At 35.7% G+C, this 19,753-nt stretch overlaps 1 protein-coding gene across 1 annotated transcript in view; it reads right to left on the bottom strand.

The window, feature by feature from the left end:
• The window catches only part of MMP16 (matrix metallopeptidase 16), a gene marked incomplete at both ends in the record, with an annotated part of 166,234 nt that overhangs the window by 42,585 nt on the left and 103,896 nt on the right, over nt 1-19,753 (bottom strand). The window contains one exon of the mRNA XM_084260872.1: nt 801-962. Within this exon, the coding sequence (XP_084116998.1) occupies nt 801-962 (162 nt within the window). The remainder of the gene's footprint in view (nt 1-800; nt 963-19,753) is intronic.

Here is a 19,753-nt window from a genome sequence, read left to right as displayed (position 1 = left end):
ATATGATTCCTGACTTTAAAGGGAGCAGAGGAATCAGTTTGCAGTAGCTCCTGTTGGAAAGTTTTTAACCCCAAACCAAAGTTTTCATATGCCATTTGGTGGTGATGTCAGATATTACTTCCCAAGGGTAACACATTTCTCCTACTACTTAGCCCACAGCTGTTAGAGCTTAGCAGCTAGTTTGCAGCAAAGTATTGTCTAGCCCTTAAGTCTAGACTGTCAACTTATGAGGTCATGAGAAACAACCTTCCTTCCAGCTAATCACACAGGTAAAAAACCAATCAAACAAAACTTGGTCAGCCAATCATTTTCAAATTGCTATTTATGCTTTATGAAAACATGTTTCAGTGCTTGTTAATATAATATTTTAATAACCTTGTTAATATAAAACACAATGAAGGTTGAAGTTCTATTTTAGCAGTACAGTAACTCTACATGATCATAGTTGTCCTTTCTAGCTGTAAAGATAATCAATATAAATCTGACATTTATAACTTGATATATATAATTGAAAATAATTCTGAATGCAAAATTGAATTCAACACAGAATTAACTGGGAAATTTTAAACAAGACAATTCCATATGATATGTACCATGTACATAGCATTAACATACAGATACCAGAGGTTTTTCACTGTAGGAGAGAAAAGTCAAATATTGGCCTACTCACGTGAAAGCCTTTGGCATAACAGCTGGCAAAGTCTACACTAACAATTTTGGAGAGGGGTTATGGACAGGAGTATCTCAAATGCATTCTTAAAGCTAAAAAAACTATGTTGCTTCATTAGAACATGACATACCGTAGATCTTCTGGATGCCCTGTAAATCATCATTAGGTAGTTTAAAGTTGTCAGTTTCCATATACTGGTAAAATGGAGCCATGATTGCAGTGGGATCATTAGAGTGCTCCAAGCCCAGAGCATGTCCCAGTTCATGCACTGCAACTAGAAATAGATCATTTCCTATGAAGAGAAGAAAGGGAAAAAAGACCTTTGAAACTATATGCATAGTAACAGAAATAACACAAGTGGAAGAGTCTGCACTTGAAAAATATTTTCAATGTATTTGAATTTTACAAGGTAATGCTTAATAATGAATCATAAGTTTAATGTAGCAGCAAAGGCAGCTTTCCCTTTTTTTAAACAAGGAAATAATTTTTGTTACATATAATATATGATCCTCTTACAGACACCATAAACATTTTTTTTAGGTAATGTATGTAGTTATTGTAGAGTTCAAATGTCATACCCCATGTCTAGGCTTGCGTGCAATTTTTTACTTGAAGTTGATGCTGCAGTATACCTGACTAAAAATACTTGCATCAGGACATAGTTCCAAGAGGAAAATACCCTTGCTGTGTGTGGTAAACTTCACAGACTGAGGACTACCTATTTAGGACAAACCCCACAGGGAACTTAGTCATCCAAGTGCTTAGAAACAGACCCCTACTGATTATTTGTAGATGTTGTCCATTTCTGAATCATCATAACTGAAATCCTAACGGGGATAATACGGATGTTGCTCTATCGTTCTCACAATAGGATGCTTTTATTCATTTCATTGTGTAAGTCTCTTACAAGTGCAGTTGCTTGCTTAAGTATCGGATTTTTTTTATTTTGTAGGCCTAAAATATAAAATAACACACAATATACATTGATTTAACTTTTTAATAATTCCCTTCTAAAAATATTCTTTTATTATTTATTACAAGGTATTGGGCACAAATAAAAGTTTTGACAGTAGAATTATGGCACTCTGTGAAGAAAAAAACCCTAAGAAAATACTAAAATTTAATAAAAATTTCAGAGTTGGACCTCTATGGTATTAATTTTGTTTATTTTTATTCATCTAGGACTTAATTCATCTTTCTCAGTCTTTTTTTACAGATTCTTTCTGTAGTCTATGTGTATGAGACTCTGGAAAAATGTTTTACATAAGAAGAAAGACTCTGTTCACTTGGAGAGAGCCATATCCAGGATACTGACCATTTTCAATACCTAGGAATGGGAAGAATCATCTTCCAGAAGCATGATCTGTTCCCACTGACAAGAGAAGTATTCTAGTTCAGCTTATGCTGAACATCTAACTTTTACATGGCTGAGCCCTAATGAAACAGGTGCCATCTACAGTAGGTAGTTTCTGGTTGAAAGAGCAGTATAAATAATGAAAGGCTGACATTGTGGCCTAATAGACAGTTATACATTGGAACAAGACAATGCTCAGTGTTAACTGTAACTCTATGGAATTAGGTAGTTATTTTCCACAGCTGGCACTTGATCTGGACATCTAAGTACTATTATAATAATAGTAAAAAGTTGAATTTAGAAACAAAAAATACATACATACATATTTACATAGTTACAGAGCTTTGAGGGCATAGTTGACAGCATTTAAATTTTTCAAGTGTTTCCTCTTGTTGGCACAATGAAATAAACTCTCCCAAGTTTATATGAAAGGGAGAACAATTGCCAGTGGGTGTCTTCATGATGTATGGATCAGTGATCCATACATCATGAATGAAACATCAATGATGCTTGTAAAACAAATCTTGAATTGAAAGTGTAGAAACAGTAACAACTACAACTATGAAATTAGTTGACAGAGCCTTTTAATGTCTTTCTGATTCTTAATCCTGAAATATGACTACTAAATGCTCTTGTTCTTATATTTAGCATATCTTTGCAGAAAAGTCATGTCCTCCAGAAACTGAGATATAATGTGCTCTTGGAAAGGAGAAGAGTTTATCCTATCATTTATAATTATGTGGTTTCCTGATTAAATATTTTCATGACAATATTTTTTCTTGGGTGCAATTTTTTTTTATAGCAAAGCAGATTCTCAATATGCTGTTTTAAAAGGTTTGATAAGCTTGACTGTCCCAGTGATGAAAACTTTTGATATCTGCATCTGCCCTTCTATTTCCAGTCAAAACTGATCTTGACATTATCTCATACGAATAATCCAAAGCTTCTATAGCTAACCTCAGCATTGAAAGTAATGCACAGGAGCCACTATATAAAGTTTTCATTCTGCATTCATAATGTAATAATGAATATAATTTAAAAAATTAGGCTTAAAATGGAAAGATACAAAGGAGAAAATTGTTACTGTACTATATTGTACTGTGATGTCTTACATTTTTGAACTCTTTTCTGTGTTTTATGAAAATTAAGAGGTCTAACCAAGGTTTATTTGAATGAAATATTTCTTTTTCTGTCTTTAACTCATATCTGTAAGATGCAACATTCTTTTGCTTTTCAAATCTTGTGAAAGGCAAATTTGCCTCCTAGACTTGTGCTCTGCAAATCGTAATCAAGAACATTAACCAGTCTAGGTCCTATATTAATAACTGTAATAATAAGTTGGCCACAGTATTTACTGAACCATTTTCAAATAGTTCTAAATTAATAGTATCTGATTCTACTACTATTATTTGCCTGGTTGATATCAGTCCACCAAAGAGTGTTTTACATGTGGTATTCAACTTCCACTATTTGAAGTAGAATAGCACAGAAAATTTTAGTTGGAAGGGACCTACAATGATCATCTAGACCACTGCATGACCACTTCAGGGCTGACCAAGTTAAAACGTGTCATTAAGGACATTATCTAAATGCTTCTCAAGCACTGACAGGCCTGGGACAACAACCTCTTCTCTACGAAGCCTGTTTCAGGGTTTGACCACCCAATCTGTAGAAATTATTTCTAATGTCAAGTCTGAACCTACCCTGATGCAGCTTTGAACCAATCCCATGTGTCCTATCACTGGATGTAAGGGAGAAGTGATCAGCACTTCCCTCTTCTGGTAATGAAGTCTCCCCTTAGCTTCCTTTTCTCCAAACCAGACAAGCCCAAAGTCCTTAGCTGCTCCTCATACAAGATTCCTTCCAGCCCTTTCACCAGATGGTGACATTCAAAAACCTTCATATCCTTTTCAAACTGTGGGGCCGAGAACTGCACACAGCACTCAAGGTGAGGCCACACCAAGGCCGAACACAGCAGGATAATCACCTCTTTTGACCAGCTGGTGATGCTGTGTGTGATGAAGCCCAGGATGTGATCTGCCCTCTTGGCTACCACTCTGCTAACTCATATTGGGCCTGCTGGCCACCAGCACCCGCAGATCCCTTTTGTGCAGGGCTTCTTTCCAATAGCGAGAGGTTTTCACTTCTGTCTGGCATTACTCCATTCTAGGATCGAATCTGGCATTTTGGCTTGCTAACTTTCATCACATTAATCATTGCCCAATGACAATGGCAGGACGTCTAGCAAGCGAACTTCTTACAATTTCTAAAATTTCAAGGAACCATATTAATAAATAGTCTTAGAAGCCTCTACTGCTGCTCTGTATTTGTGCCACTTATGCAATGCACAAGGAATCCATACATCTTTTAGTTAACAGTCTTCATTGTGTCCTTATAAAGATCTCAAGGAATATCCATATTTTGTTCCATGTTGACCTTGACAAGTGTGAATTTCATAGTAAAGGGGAAGTGAATAAAGCACACTGTTATCTACTGGCATATCTTCCTTCTGGGATCACAGATAATGAGAATATGGTAGACGTCTTCGAAAGTAGTACTTCTAAATGACAGTGGAACTATGTCAGAGAACAGGTATTATGCATGGAGTGGCTGTTTCCTAGTATGTTTTTCATCCTTTGCTTTTCAGTTAGGGGTGATTGGGATGGTGGGGGGAGGGATCACTATTTGACTATCCCACTGGACTTAAGTCTGAAAAGGAAAAAAGCAAAAGCACTATAAAAAGTTAATTCCCACCTCATGCAATACAACTTGTAGCCATAAGGGGAGCTATTAAACATGGTAAAGACAGAGTAGCATTTGGATCAAATGGATAAGGTGGGGGGGAGGAGAGAGAAGGTCACAGGAAAGAGCTGGGAGAATAATATTCTTGCCTGGGGTGACAGTGATTTAACAGGGAACATATTTTCTACTTATAGTCAAATAGCCCCATTATTCATAACAATTTCCATCAAGAGTCATGATTGTCTCCAGGGCATCTTGAATTTAAACTGACCCAAATAACTTGTGCAGTTGAAACTCAAGTTTAAAACAGTTCAAGATGTGTTGTGTGAGAACAATGCAGGTAGGACTTACTACTGTCTTAGTTTCCGTCCTTCTTGTACATAATTAAATTTCTCCAATTTGGCAACAATTAGTCCCTTTTCTGCTTTTGGGAGCAGACTTGCCTTGAGCATCTTAATGTTCCTGTAACTAGCTACCAAGAGTGCAGAAGGATGACCCTGAGTGCTCACTGTTTCTCTCCAGGCTGCACAGAAGTGTACATGTAACTGAAATGTTCATAGTAGGTCACTTCAGTTCCTTGGTCACTGGTCAGATGAAGCAGTGTAAAGGCAAATGAATATTCATACCAGCTCAGGCTACTTTTATTATTGTACTGACACTGGATAATTTTAAAAATATTTCCAGTCCCCAGTATATTTCAGTATACATTATTCAAGTAGAAACATAGTTTTGTTCACTTGGCAAAATGAAGCACCATTTCAAAACTTTAACAAGCCTGAGTAACAGTTAAACAGTTAAACTACGTGTGACTATGATGACTTTTTAACTGAATGTTGCCACTGAAGGATAGGTGATGGTCAATATTCACTGTGATATTCTCAGTTACATCCTGTTATATTTTTTATAGGTTAGAAAAGAAAAATTGCAAACTACATTTTACAAGTCCAAAACTTGTGCAGATCTGTTCTTGTGATCCCCATTAGCATGTAGATTTGGAATCCACAGATATAAGCTCAAAAAGATTGTTAATGTTTTTCTCATTTTGTCTCAGATTTGATTTCACAAGCAAAAAAAAAAATGATACTGTGTGTAAAGAACTAAGACAAAATGATTATTTCTTACTGACACTTTTCTCCAAGGCTGCAAACTATTTTAGGCACTAAATGTGCCTGACTTTACAATCACTGCCCAAACTCCAGAATATAAATATGTATTAATGTATCAAATATTCAACAGCCAGCACTGTGTATGGTGTACATGGTGTATTGGGAAGACTTTCCTGTAGCTAATATATACACTATTTTTCATGTCTACAGATAAACAAAGCTAATTTGTTTGTCCACAACAAGCTATTAGGAAAACCTAGTCCTGTAGATATTAATTCCTGTTTCAAATGGGATATGAGCTTAATTTATAAAAGCAATACCCTAATGGCTAAGCCACCTTCAGCTTCATCACTTGGCCATCTTTTTGATGCAGCATTATATGACCTCCTCAGGGCATGTAAATTTTTCTTCTTAGCATGTGACAGTAACTTCTACAGCACACTGTGAGCTCAAGAGTTGTCCATCATTTAAATGACACGTGACTTCAATTTTGCAAACTTTCCCATCCACAGTAAAATAAAAAAATCTAGGAACCAAATTCAAAACGACAAATAAAATGTAAAACTACAACGTTGTATACCCGGATGTAAACTGCTTCTTACAAAGATTACTCTTCTTCATTTTTCATGCAATGCAAATAAATTATTTCATATTAAATCCATATGAATTTGAAATGTAAATCTGTACAAGATTTAGATTACAGCCCTATTATCAACAAAACTACCTGAAAAATCAAGTTTATGATTCATGAGAAAGTGTTACGTGCATGCTACCCATGAGCTTGTGTCTAATATATTTACAGTTTATATATACATTGGCTTACCAAACTAATTCTGATAATAACAACTGTCTGAAATGCTCCAAACTTTAGAGTTAGATTCTTGTTCTACATAGAATAGCACTGATATTTGATAGCTTGGTGATTATTTTGGAAATAAAGTTTTGCTAAAAGTTGGAGCTGAGATCACACAGTAGGTTTGAAAAAGAAGAACAGACCTAAATATTTTTGATTTTGACGAAATAAGTATCATACATAGAATATAGATTTTTGATGTGAACCTGTGTAACTATTTTGTAAACACTGTAATTTAAACAATAATTTTTCAATAACATAGCTTCACATTTAGTCTTTTTTGACTGTGACAAAAAGAATGACAGAAAAATAAGTTTTATTCTATTTTTACATATACTAACATATACAATAAATTCTCTGCAAGTTGACTTCCTGATATATACATAGGCAGTCTGTTATATACAAAGTATGTACTAGTATACTCTGAGTATAATTTAGCATACTTACACCCACAAGTGTATAGTTTTGAGAAAGCATTCTATTTTTAAGAGACCAACAGATTAGTGTTAAATTTAAACTTGTTTGCCTGAAATTTGACATGGGGATATTCCTACAGGGCAAGACTGTCTTCAGGTGACTCAGTGACTGTTGTTGAGATTAGTTAAAGATATGTGAGTTTAGAGGTGTGTATGTCCTTCCTGGAAATATTCTAATGGTTCTGCATAGTGTGGGCATAATTTAGAGGAAGTCAGGAGCCTGACAACATATGTGAAAGGAGCTCACATTCTTTTATAGTACAGATCAGCCTGTACTTCAGAAGACAAGGACATGCAAAAGGTAAGATTTTCTGCCTTAATACTTACATTTATTACCAAACGTATTATATAACTTTCTAGTAAATCACTTGAAATGTGTGGAATTAAGTACGTAACATATTTTTAATTTTCCTTCTAAAAAAGGATGGATGAAAGGATATTTCCACTTTGTTTCTCACAGTCTTAATCACTAGTACTGTAAAATTTTACAAACTATTTTAACTAGTGAATCAATAAAAACTCCTCCAGAGTGAGAAGTGAAGGAGCTGGATGCGATCCTAGGGGAGGTAAAGATGACATGAGAGTGTGCTGGTTCCCAAAAAGGTGTAAATATGACAGCATGTGCTGCTTCTGTAAATATACCCCTTGCGGCTTTATTTCATGCTTTGAAGAAAACCTGCTGCAACAATGAACCTAACAAACTAAGAAAAACTACACCTAAGATATATCAGTAGATCCTTGGATTAACTTCTCTTTAGCTTCTATGATTAACTTCTTCATTGCTCAGATCCACTACTGAATTTGTATACTCTTCTTAAATGGCATTGTCAATCTATTAGTAAAAAAACTTATATTGGCCAACAGGCTGAAAATTTTTAATTTTGGTATTTCCATGGTCATCTTTAGATAATAATATTTGAAATAAATAAAATTCAAATTTTGAAATATTTTTGCATTTTGCCAGAAAAGATGTTGATAAATTAATTTCACAAATCTCACACCAGTAAAGATATTTGAAAATATACTGATCATCTTCATAACATTACAAATAATTAGCATTTGCACTATTATTCCAGTAGTCCTAACGCAATTGCAAATGCTGCAAATACTGTTGCAGCCTTACCTACTTATATTCTTTTTTATTGTCTCCTCATTGCTGTTTTTAGTTGTTGCTGTGGGAACAACAGGCTGGAGAAGTATTTAATCTCCTTTCTGAAGGCTGTGAGAATGAACACATGCTGGGATTGAAAATTTGGATATGTGCATGAAAAGTATGTATCACACAATTCTCTGCTATCCTCCATGGTTCTGTCCTTGAGGGTCATTCATGTGAAGGGAATGGACATCTTTCTACCACTAAGTGCCAGGCTGGGTGAGAACAAAAGAAAAGGACCAGAATTGTGCATGAGTCCATAGTGAAATCAAATCCTTGCTTTTGACAAACAAATGTAGGTTTTGTATTTAAGTCACCCAACTAAAATACCAGCATGTTGACGCTGTGGATGCTTTTGTCTTGAAGGGATTTTTTTTTTCCTTAATTTCCTCTAATGTTCTGTGTTTCCTAGCATAAAGAAAAATGTGAGTAATTACTAGGAGAAAGGTCAAATATTCACAATAGATGTAACTTGCCATGGGGCAGAGACCTGGAAGGATCCTACAGAACAGTGAAAAGCTCACAACAGAATTACATGGAATTTAATTTATGTGTAAATCTTGTGTTGTCTCTCTGCAGAGATAATTTTTTTACTCTGTATCAGTTAAACTACTGAGAGTAATTATATTATAGTCCAATTCAACTCACATTAAAGCCACATTAATATTCTTGCCTTATCATTGTACCTATTTAACACATATATATGATTTTAAGAGCTTTTAAAGCTAAAGTGGCATATTTTGATATATATATTTAGGAATTTTATATGAACAGTTCTTCCTTCACTGTTATTTTGCTTGTTAAATTCCTATTAAGAAAAAACCTGTCAAGATAAAATTGTCTTTTTGGATTTTTTCTTGGACTGGTGATAAAAGAAGTAGGAATTTTGAATCCTAATTGGCAAAGCGATTAGGGGAAGAAAAAAAAATCATTAAAAGTTCTCTGATCTGAAAAGCAGATATGTTTTCTAAGAAGTCTGCAGACTTCAAAGGGAGACCTGATCCAACTGTGTATCATATTCTAAATTGAGGTCACTTCAAACTGAGGATCATATATATGGAAAAAGTGACAGAAAGACAAATCTGCTACTCTAATTTTATTTTGATAATACTTATTCACATGAAATGCTCTGATCTCCTGGATAAACCTGCTATTATTAGTGGGTATATCCATACATGTCTTTGTTTCATACTAGCTAGAGGAACCATTGTAAGCTTCTCTAGCACTTGTAGAATACTGTCAGTTTGGAACTAGTGACTCCTGGCACTTGTTGGCATGGAGAAGCCTCAGCACCCACAGTTGAGGGGTGGCCTCCAGCATGACAGGCTGCAGAAGGCAGAGCAAAGGGTCCTGGAGACACCAAGGTGCAGGCAGGCAAATGCTCCTTCTGGTGCCCTGGCCAATGCAAGAGGCTGCTTAGAGACCAAGATGAAGGGTTAGCTGGCCCTGCCAAAGTGCAGGAGACCTTGCATTTATCAGTGTTAGCCTGGGCAGCAGTCTGTCCTGACACACTTTCCCTTTGGTGAGTTAGGACCAGAGGGACAGCAGCTGACACAGGCCAACTTCAAATGTTAAGTGAATTGCCCTATTTAGACCAATAGGAGAGCATCTGTCCTGCCACAGTGAGAGGGGTTTGGCATAGCCTACACCAGTACTTACCTTTTCTGAGTATAACAGAAATGAATTCCTAAAGCTGGCATCTCTGCTGCTGAGAGAGACTTCTTTGGACATCAGTCAATGTTGTTACATGGAAGTACTTATCATTTCAATTCTCTAATCTGAAATTGCATATGATTCGATATCACTAGTAAACGTCATCTAGCTACAGAAAACTGTAACACAAATGTCTACACCTGTGCCTTTCACAGCCACTGATGAGAAACAGGTATTTCAGGACATGATTCATCTAGATTATTTTAGACACCTATTTCAGGATGAAACAAATTTTGCCCAGAATGGCAATATATCTCTCCTCTAACTCTAAAGGGACTCTATGAGATTAATTCAGATAGAAACATCAATGTTTGGTGAGATTCATTCCATCCCCTCAAACCTTCTGGCTTCTGACTTAGGTCTTTTCATTTAAGTCAGTGGCAAAACATTAATTATAAAAGTACAGGATATGGACTTAAGTGATACATGTACAAAACCAGGAAGCATTCATCATTGACTTGTACTAGAGATTTAAGCCTGTCCACTACAAGAAAGCAGATTTCAAAGAAAAATACTGTCCTTTTAATCTAGCTGGTTCTATTTGATCTTTCTGTTTTCATCTTTTATCCCAAACTGATGTTTTTAGCTGTAAATGTTTCCAGGTATTAGTGTTAGCTGCTCAGCACTTTTTGAAACCCAAGCCACTTAGGAAAAAGTCTAAATATAGATTAAAAACATTTTGGCCTCAACAACATATGGTTTGAGCATTTTGAAGTGAAGAATTGTCATGATAAAGCACAAATTACTCTCTAGGCTTGAGAACACAGATACTGTAGAAAATCTTTCATTAGTTACTCTATTTGTAAATAATTCAGATACATCATTACCTTGTATTTTAGCATTATATTACATTCTTCTACTTTTGCAAAAAACATCCATTAAATTTCTGCTTAATAGACAAATAATTATGTAACTACTGTAAAATTCTTGTCTCCTTCTCTCAGGAAGCCATGACAACATCCACAGTAATTGGCAACATGATTTTTTAGATTCTGTGTGCCCCTGAAAAGGCAGGGGAAAGGAGAGGCCAGCACAGTAATAATATTCTACAGAGTATCTTTTGGAAAAGCCAGATTTCCTAAAGTTGCTCCTTGGTGAAAAAGATGCCATGAAGTTGTCCTACCAGCAAACAGAGAATTGAAGATCTCTGGATCACATGAGAGTTAGGAGTGCTAAACACCACACCTGCTTTTGCTTAAAGGGACACTTCTTTTTCCTAAATAATTTATACTACTAGATCAGATTGAAAAGAAAAAAAGAAATAAAAATCAATCCATGTATTCATTAGGTGATTTTTTTTTAGCTGTAAGGTGCCTTATTGTAAGGTCATGGAGAACACTTACAGAAAGATGCATATGGGATAAGAAAAAAAAAATCCCCAACCTAGAATATATTAAATTATTTCATTTTTTTTCTCTTTTCTCTATAATGTTTTGTCATGTTCAAGCAGTATATGAAGCTCGCAGATTCAGGACCCAAACTTAAAATCTGTTAAGCTTTCTAAGTGGAGGAAAGGTTAAAGTAGGAGGTAGATATATTTATTTATCTGTTGTGTGTGAGATGTTATTTTTTTTTTCCCCTTGTCATTCCCCCACAGTAACCATGTGTGAAGGGCTGTGGGGATCATAAAAATAATTGTAAGGAACTGGCCCACAATTAAAGTATGCACTCATTCAGAATATATCTGTCTGCCTAAATAAAAAAGCCTCCTAATGCTCTTTCCTAGCATACTGCAGGGAAAAGAAAACCAAAACCAAAACCCCCAATATTTTTTCAACAGTTTTAACAAATAATTTTCAACTAAATTTCCTCATATTAACTCAGTACTCAAAATATACTAATATGAGCGTTTGATCAAAAAATGTACTTTGTTAAGACAAGCTTATCTTCATTGTTGTATAAATAGTTAAGACAAAGACATCCTGTGAACATAGGTGCAACAGTTGCCAAAATTCTCTGCAAGGATCCATTCTGCCTTTCAGCTAGATGTTGTCTTGGCAGTAAAGATCATGTGACAGACATTATGAACTTCCCTCATTTATTTCCATGCAAAGTCAGCCAGCTTCATTTTAACACTTTCCATTAGCAGTTTAAGGTAGGCTGGCTGATAGCTAACTGAGACAGATGGCAAATGCAGTCAGGTTGTTCTATCAGCCCTGGTATGTGGGAAATAACCTTCAGTTGCAGTTGGAATGGATAACTGACTCTGGAACTTCCCTAACTACTCCACACAGGCTTGTAAAGATCTGTGTTTACCTACACCATGATGGAAGCAATATGAAACTTAGTGGCTCAGGTTATACGTTTTTTTCTGGTTTACTGCCTGCATCATGACCAGCGCTGTTTGGCAATTAAGCTACTGTGTAAATACCACCTTGATTCTGTAGATACAAAAAGAACAACGTAAGATATGCATAACAGTCTACATTTCCATTGCTTTAATTAAGGATATAACAAAGTCCATCTGTTCAACATATTCCTGAACCTTTCAATCTGTATAACAGTGCACTTGGCAATTTTAGGCCAAGAAGGAAGCTGAGAGCATGATATCACACACTGATAGGATTTGGACTAGATGATCTTTTGAGGTCTCTTTCCATCCCCTAACATTCTGTCATTCTGTGATAGCACCTGAGATGTGAAAGCAGCTAGATAAACACACATCTAGAACACAGGGCTCAGAGAGCTGGGCTTGTTCAGCTTGGAGAAGAGAAGCCTCTGGGGAAACCTGATAACGGCCTTCCAGTACCTGAAGGGGCCTACAGGAAAGCTGGGGAATGACTGTTTGTAAGGGTATGTAGCAATAGGATGAGGAGCAATGGTTTTAAACTGGAGCAGGGTAGGTTTTGATTAGACATTAGGAAGAAGTTCTGGAACAGGTTTCCCTGTGGAGGTCCCATTCCTGAGGGAATTCAAGGTCAGGCTTGATGAAACTCAGAGCAACCTGATCTAGTTAAATGTGTCCCTCCTTACTGGAGTGGGGATGGTCCAGGTGACCTTTAAAGGCCCCTTCCAACCTAACACATTCTGTTATTCTATCATTCATCCACAAATTTGCTTTCACTGACTGCCCATATCTAACTGATTTCCCTTTTAACAACATGTGAATTCAGTGCTTTTCTCAGACCTGAAAGGGGGCTCCATTAAAGCAAAAAAGCTACCCCAAAATAAGAAAAAAATAGGTCATCACCTTTTCAATACTTAATATTTTCCTTCACCTGGCATTCAGGCCGTAAATGGGGTCTAGCACAATGATCCTGTCTACTATCTGTATAGCCTATGTCTAATGACTGAGTCCTTACAAGCCATCCAGGGTAATTCATAGTTTATTTTTTAATCATTTTCCATCTCTTCAATAACTGAAAGGGATCTTTTTGTTCTCAAATGCAGCTTTGCATCCTATGATAATACTTTAAAGGACACATTTTATGCAGCAGTCACTGAATGTTTCAGATTTACTATTTTATGTAAGATTTGCATATGAAACAGGTGGGGATATGTACACCAAGCAAATATAATCCTTGGAAGGTCTGAGATTACACTGCTAAATTCTATCCGCACAACATGCATATAGTAATGTGGAAAGACTGGTTTGCTTTTTAAATACCAGAAGCCTTGGGATTTAGCAATAGCAAGTATTATGAGTTAGTTGACTCCTGAATTAAATTGGATTTCAGGGGGAATGGTGAAATGGAAAGAATCAGTTGTTACTCCATTTGTCTGCAGCTTGCAAAATTCTTTCAAGTATTATTCTGGCACCTTTATGATAGGGAAACGTTATAAATGTGACAGGGTTGGGGTTTTTTTCTCCCCATTTTTTATATTGTTGCTAATTGTCTCATTTTGCACTCAAATAGATTCAGTTTCTAATAGAAGTTGTGCTTCCTTAACCTTACAATTACATATAAAGAAAGCTGTATCTCTACAGGATAGGTGGTCTCTTTATCCTAGAAACAAGATATGACAGTGGTCTGTAAAATGATGAATGGCACAGTTAAAATTATTAGGAAATTATTTCCTCACAATATCATTACCACTCTACCTAAAGTGAATTTATCAATGGCAGGTTCAAAACTCAGAAAGAGCTGTTTTTTCACATCTGCTTAAACTACAGAACACATTGCCACAGGATGTTGCGGATACCAAGTGCTTACATGAGTTCAAAAAGAGATTACACCAATTCATGAAAGGAAATCCCTCAAAGGCTATTAAGCACAAAAATATGGCCCGTGGCTCAGAAATTCAATGAGCCACAGATTACTGGAAGCTAAGAGGGAATATGCTGGAGTTTCATTGCCATATGTTTGCCCTGCTCTTCTTCTCTTCCCTACGCTACTGTTAATAGCCATAACCACAGATAGGGTATTTTCTAGGATGACCTTTGATCTAAACCCAAGTCAGCAATTCTGTCTTTAAAACTATATGCACAAATGTAATACAATATAAATTCAATTAATATTTTACATATTTATCCTACTACAGAACTGGAAAACAAGAATTTGATAACTGTGAGATCACACTGCTTGGCTACAGATCAAATTTTATATTGATAAGAGCTTATTTTTATATATATATATATATATATAATGAATAAGTCGGAGCACCATTCTTTATGAAATTAGTGTCACAGTAATATTGTAGTACAGAGCTTCCGTTAATCTGAAATGCTCAGCTTGCTTTATACCTACAGATAGCATACAACATGAGCACTGTTTGAGACACAGAGCTCCCTTAGGAGACTTAGTTTTCACAACTCCATGGGTTCATATTTCCAGCAGCATATATCTTCAGCACTGTGTCAACCACACTGGCAGGGAAAAGAAATTTACTACAAGTTGATCTATGCAGTTCAGAGATCAGGATCTTCATAAATTTTTCTTAGCTGCCAACACAGTGCCCACAGCAGAATCTATGCACTAACTAGAGTCCAAGAACATTACACTAGATACTGTATTTGCATGAGGTCCAAGAAGCTTTTACTTTGCAATCTACAAACAGCATGATATAAAGTGACAGGTTAGGGTTTTCTCTTGCAAAGCTTGAAAAAAAAGCCTGCAAAACTTGATTAAATTTTTGAATGCTGAAGAATTAACTAAACCCCCCCAAACTGAAATCTTGAGGTTTTGGTTCTATTTTCCTGAAAAGTCATCTCTGTGTATAAACAACTTACAAATAATTCACATGAATGCAAACATTCTGTGGTAATATTCTCCTTACATTTTAGTGCCACTGTGCACTAAAAACATCTCTTCTGTAATGGAGCTTCACTTGCTATTATTGATGATAAATTCCTTGACGGAAGAACTGGTTTCTGCAGAACTTCAGTATGATACAATAGCTTTGTTGGTAAATTTGCTACAGAGGTTAAAAAAAAATTAAAAACCGCCCATTTTATTTTTATTTCTATTTTTCCTGCAGATATGGATACAAAGATAAGAGTATCAAACTACCATTACTGATCTCCTGTGTTTATCTAAGGAGAGCTTGACCTTAGTTTTTGCTATGTATTTTCTGCCACTGGAAGACACAGTTCTATGGTCAGATTTTAGCCAGTAATTGGTACATTAAGCATCACATCTAATCTGCTTGAAATCTAAGCTCCCGAGAAATCCTTGTTTTCCCCAAGAGCTACTTCTAAATCTTGCTCTGTTTTTAAAAGCTGTACTTGTGTAAGTAGGTCAATCTTAAATTAATTTAGTTAAAAGTAGTACAGTCTCTATTCAAACTGGTTTAACACTCCCCTGAATTCAGTGATTTCCTAGAAAAAAATAACTGCTTTAAACAAGGTTTAAACTAACTTAAGTGCATGTAGCCAGACAAATGTGAAATGAATGTATATAAACCAATTTTTGAAATACAGGCAAGATTTTATGCCTTAAGATAGAGATGTTTACCTTCCAAGAGATAGCAAAAATGTTTTCATTAACTCACAGGTAAAGAAAGGAGATATATGTAAATTGAGAAACCAGAAAATACATGATCATATATATCAATAATAGATTTTTCTCTCTATTGCAACATGTATAGATCATCATTCATGATGGCCCCTTCTCTGAATGCCTTTCTTTCTACTATCTCTGCGATAATTTTTAGAATTCCACCGAGAATTTTCCTGTATTTAATAGGAAATGTATTTATAATAAATCATGCAATAAGTTCAGGGAAAAAAAGATTGTTAGAAAATACATAAGGCATAGTGAGGAAGAAGAACAGAGGTATCTCAGTCATTATTCCCAACTGATAGGAATAGTTTGCGTTTCATTCAACATGTCAATGTTGTAACTCATGACTATTACCTGCAAAATTAATTGCAGCCGTCCCTCCCTCCCTTCCCCCCTCCCTCCTTCCCTTCCCCCCTCCCTCCCTCCTTTTCTCTTTCTTTCCTCCCTTTCTCTTTCTTTTTTTCTTTCTTTCTTGCTTGCTTGCTTTCTTGCTTTCTCTCTCTCTCTCTTTCTTTCTTTCTTTCTCTAGTCGCTAGTTAAGTATCCTGTCTCTGATATGAATATTAAAATGCTACACAAACTTGGTCCATGAAATGGCCCTTGGAATGGACAACAGAACCAGCCAAGATACACAGATTTCTAAAGATGAGGCAGCTTACTCTAAAGTCACTCAGAAGAGTCCTCATCAGTCCCTCTCTTGGATCTTACCTCAGAAATTGTGAAGGGTCTGAGATTCAAGTAGTTTTTGAAACTCTCTTCTTTTAAATTACTGAGAAAACTGCAAACTAAACTGAGAATAGTTCTTGTCCTATCCAACGCTTTTCAGGGCATTCCTCAAAAAAAAAAACCAACCCAAAACAAAAACAAACAAACCAAACCAAAAAGACCTATCCCAGCCAAACAAACAAAAACCCAAACAAGTAAGTAACACTTCCCTTCCAAAATACAACAGCTAATGATCTTAATATGAAGGACATATATCTGCTCCATCACTTCAGAAGCAGTACCCGCTGTGTAGACTGCATTTAGCAGCTCTTAGCGCAAATGTTATCTCCTCTCTTTCTCAGTGTTCTGCTACGGGATCATAGGAAACCTTCAGTCGCATGAATGAGGCAGTGAAATAATATCTAATTAGTTCTGTATATAATATGGTTTTGTTTTCCTCCTGATTTGTATTTTCTGAACTACAGATAGGAAAACTGAACTACTGAACTTTTTTTATGGGTTTATTACATGCTATTAGCAAGGCCGAGTTGCAAGGAAAATCCTATTCCTATTTGTGTTGCTGTAGAAATACACCTTCCATTTTTATCCAGTAGCAAATATCTATGCTCAGAAGACATTACTAAGAGCTTTCAAAAGACTGTTGCTCAAAAGTTAAAACAAAACATGGAGAGTATAAGGAGAAACAAATAACTGCCAGTCTCACATTAGGGAAAGCATCTTATGTATAAGACCTTGTGAATATGTATGGCACATCATGCTACAGTAACTTGGAGGATAGAGGAGATGAAGAACACTGCTTTTTACACTAAAATCTGATGCTTCAACCTCTAATTAAATTGCAGAACATCAAAAAAAAAAGAAAAAAATCAATGCTGTCAATGGACAGATGAAGATAATAAGTGGGGGAGCCTTGTTAAGGCTAAGAACACAGCTTTCAGTTTTGGTACAGGAAGACAGGGTACAGGATAGGCTTTTTCTGCTAGATACTAGAAAATTTACTACAGAGACAGTCCCTATCCCCCCACTTCCTGACAGTGACCGTAAATTTCATCACAGTGACTTGAAATATTGAAATTGAAAAAAATCACTTTGAAAAAGATTTTTGTTGAGGATTTTGAGAATACAGTATCTCCAAAATATCACCACTCTTAGCATTGTCGTTTTCTGGATTTAGATACATTATTCATTGTCCATAAATTTTTCATTCAAAAAAATGAGTTGGTATATATCACCTAAATGGACTGGAGTCAGGGGAACAATGAAATCTCTCCTTCGCCTCAATACTGATATATTAAGATTTCCTCCTTTTCCTTTTTTCTTTCTCCTTCATTTTCTTTGTCTCTCCAGCACTAAAGTTCAGAAGAAAATAAAAATTTTAAGATTTTTTAATAAATGCTGTTTTTTCAGATAGCTACTTATGTGACTTGATTTTCATGTCCTATTTATTCTTTTCATTTTCATCTTTAAGTGTATATATTGTAAAATATTTTCTTGTGATACCCCTATCCTTTCTGATTTGCTATTCTCAAATATTGTTTCACCTTCAACATTTCTTTCCTCCATCCTCTTCTCCCATAGTTGTCAAGTGTTACCAGAATAATCCGAGATTGCCTTGGAGAACAAAATACTTCATAAAATGCATGAAAAACATTCTTGTCCCAAATAATTTACAAACCTATGGCTCTGATCTCATGCTGAATCCTGAATAGGCAGACAATAAAGGAAAATGGGTTATGTTATAGGTGAAAAGGCCTCCTCCCAGGATGACAGGTTGAAAAGTAGATATCCTAAAAGAACAAGTGGAACATGAAAGCTGACTGGAGGAAGGCTACCATCTGATACATACAAACACTTTGTCCAAAGTACTGGAAGAATACCAATTCCCTAACTTTCAAAAAAACCCAAACAGCTTTTATCATCCTGTATATACTTTCTTTTCTAGCACAAGAAATTCTGGCCTTGTTTCCATTGTTCCCCTGTGATGGCAAGTTTCTCATCCTTATTTCTGGGCAATGGCTCTGCTATCACCTGCAGTACTACAGAATGAAATTCAGAGAAAAGTCCTCTACATCTCAGCTGGAGTTAAGGTACCAGCTGTACTCTGCTTACAGGGTATTATGAAAGCAAAGAAATACATCATTTTAAAGAGGCTGCAAGTGTTAAATTGTACAACAGGAATTTCTTCCTGAGAGATGGGCCCATTACTCTTTACTCCTACAAGAGCTTATTCATTCTTCAGAATGAGGGAGGAGTCATAGCACAGACATCTTCCCCAGAACAAGACTGACAAGATAGGTCTGCAATCCACAAAAACATGCCACTGAAGTGAGAACAAAGGAAAGCAGCGCTGCACTGAGGAGATCATGTATTTCTATTGGAATTGTCCTTTCTGTCTAGAACATCATTAAAACCAAGCAAACCCCAAGAAAATCAGGCAAATATAGAGAAAAAAATAACCAAAACACCTAAAACCCAAGCCTAAATTATGGAGACACTGCATTAACTAGTCAGGATAAACTACTCTAGGAATCAACTATACTCAGAATATTGAATTTTATAAGACTCCTTATTTGGAATCGAAATTATTTTTTAAAGGACAATGGTTTATTAAAGTATTGAAGTTGACTCAAGAAGTAGACAGTATTCAAAATCTTTTCATTAGAAAAAACAGCATAAGGTGGAGAATGAGGCTAGCACTTTTAAAGAGGATCTTTGTATTTTTGCTGCTAAATAACCAAGTTGGGCTATATTGTCAAATCACTCTGGAATAACAGAATAGTGATTAGAGAAAAATCAGCCTTCTGGGACAAGGGTTAATTTAAAAATAAAAATGAAAAAAAAAAATCGCAAAATCATTTTCCTTTTCTATTGTATTTCTAGTAACACTCCATGAAGATAGCTATTGGAGTAGTGGAGCAATGAACCTTAAAAAATTGATACTCACCTGGGAAAAATGACTCATAGCTAAGATCATAAATATATTTTTCAACCTTCTACTTTTCAGTGCTCTGAGACTGA

Source organism: Gallinula chloropus, assembly GCF_964237585.1.
Source record: "Gallinula chloropus genome assembly, chromosome: 2".
Classification (NCBI taxonomy): domain Eukaryota; kingdom Metazoa; phylum Chordata; class Aves; order Gruiformes; family Rallidae; genus Gallinula; species Gallinula chloropus.
The sequence above is the reverse complement of the archived record's forward strand: the minus strand, read 5'-3'. Positions and strand labels throughout refer to the sequence as shown.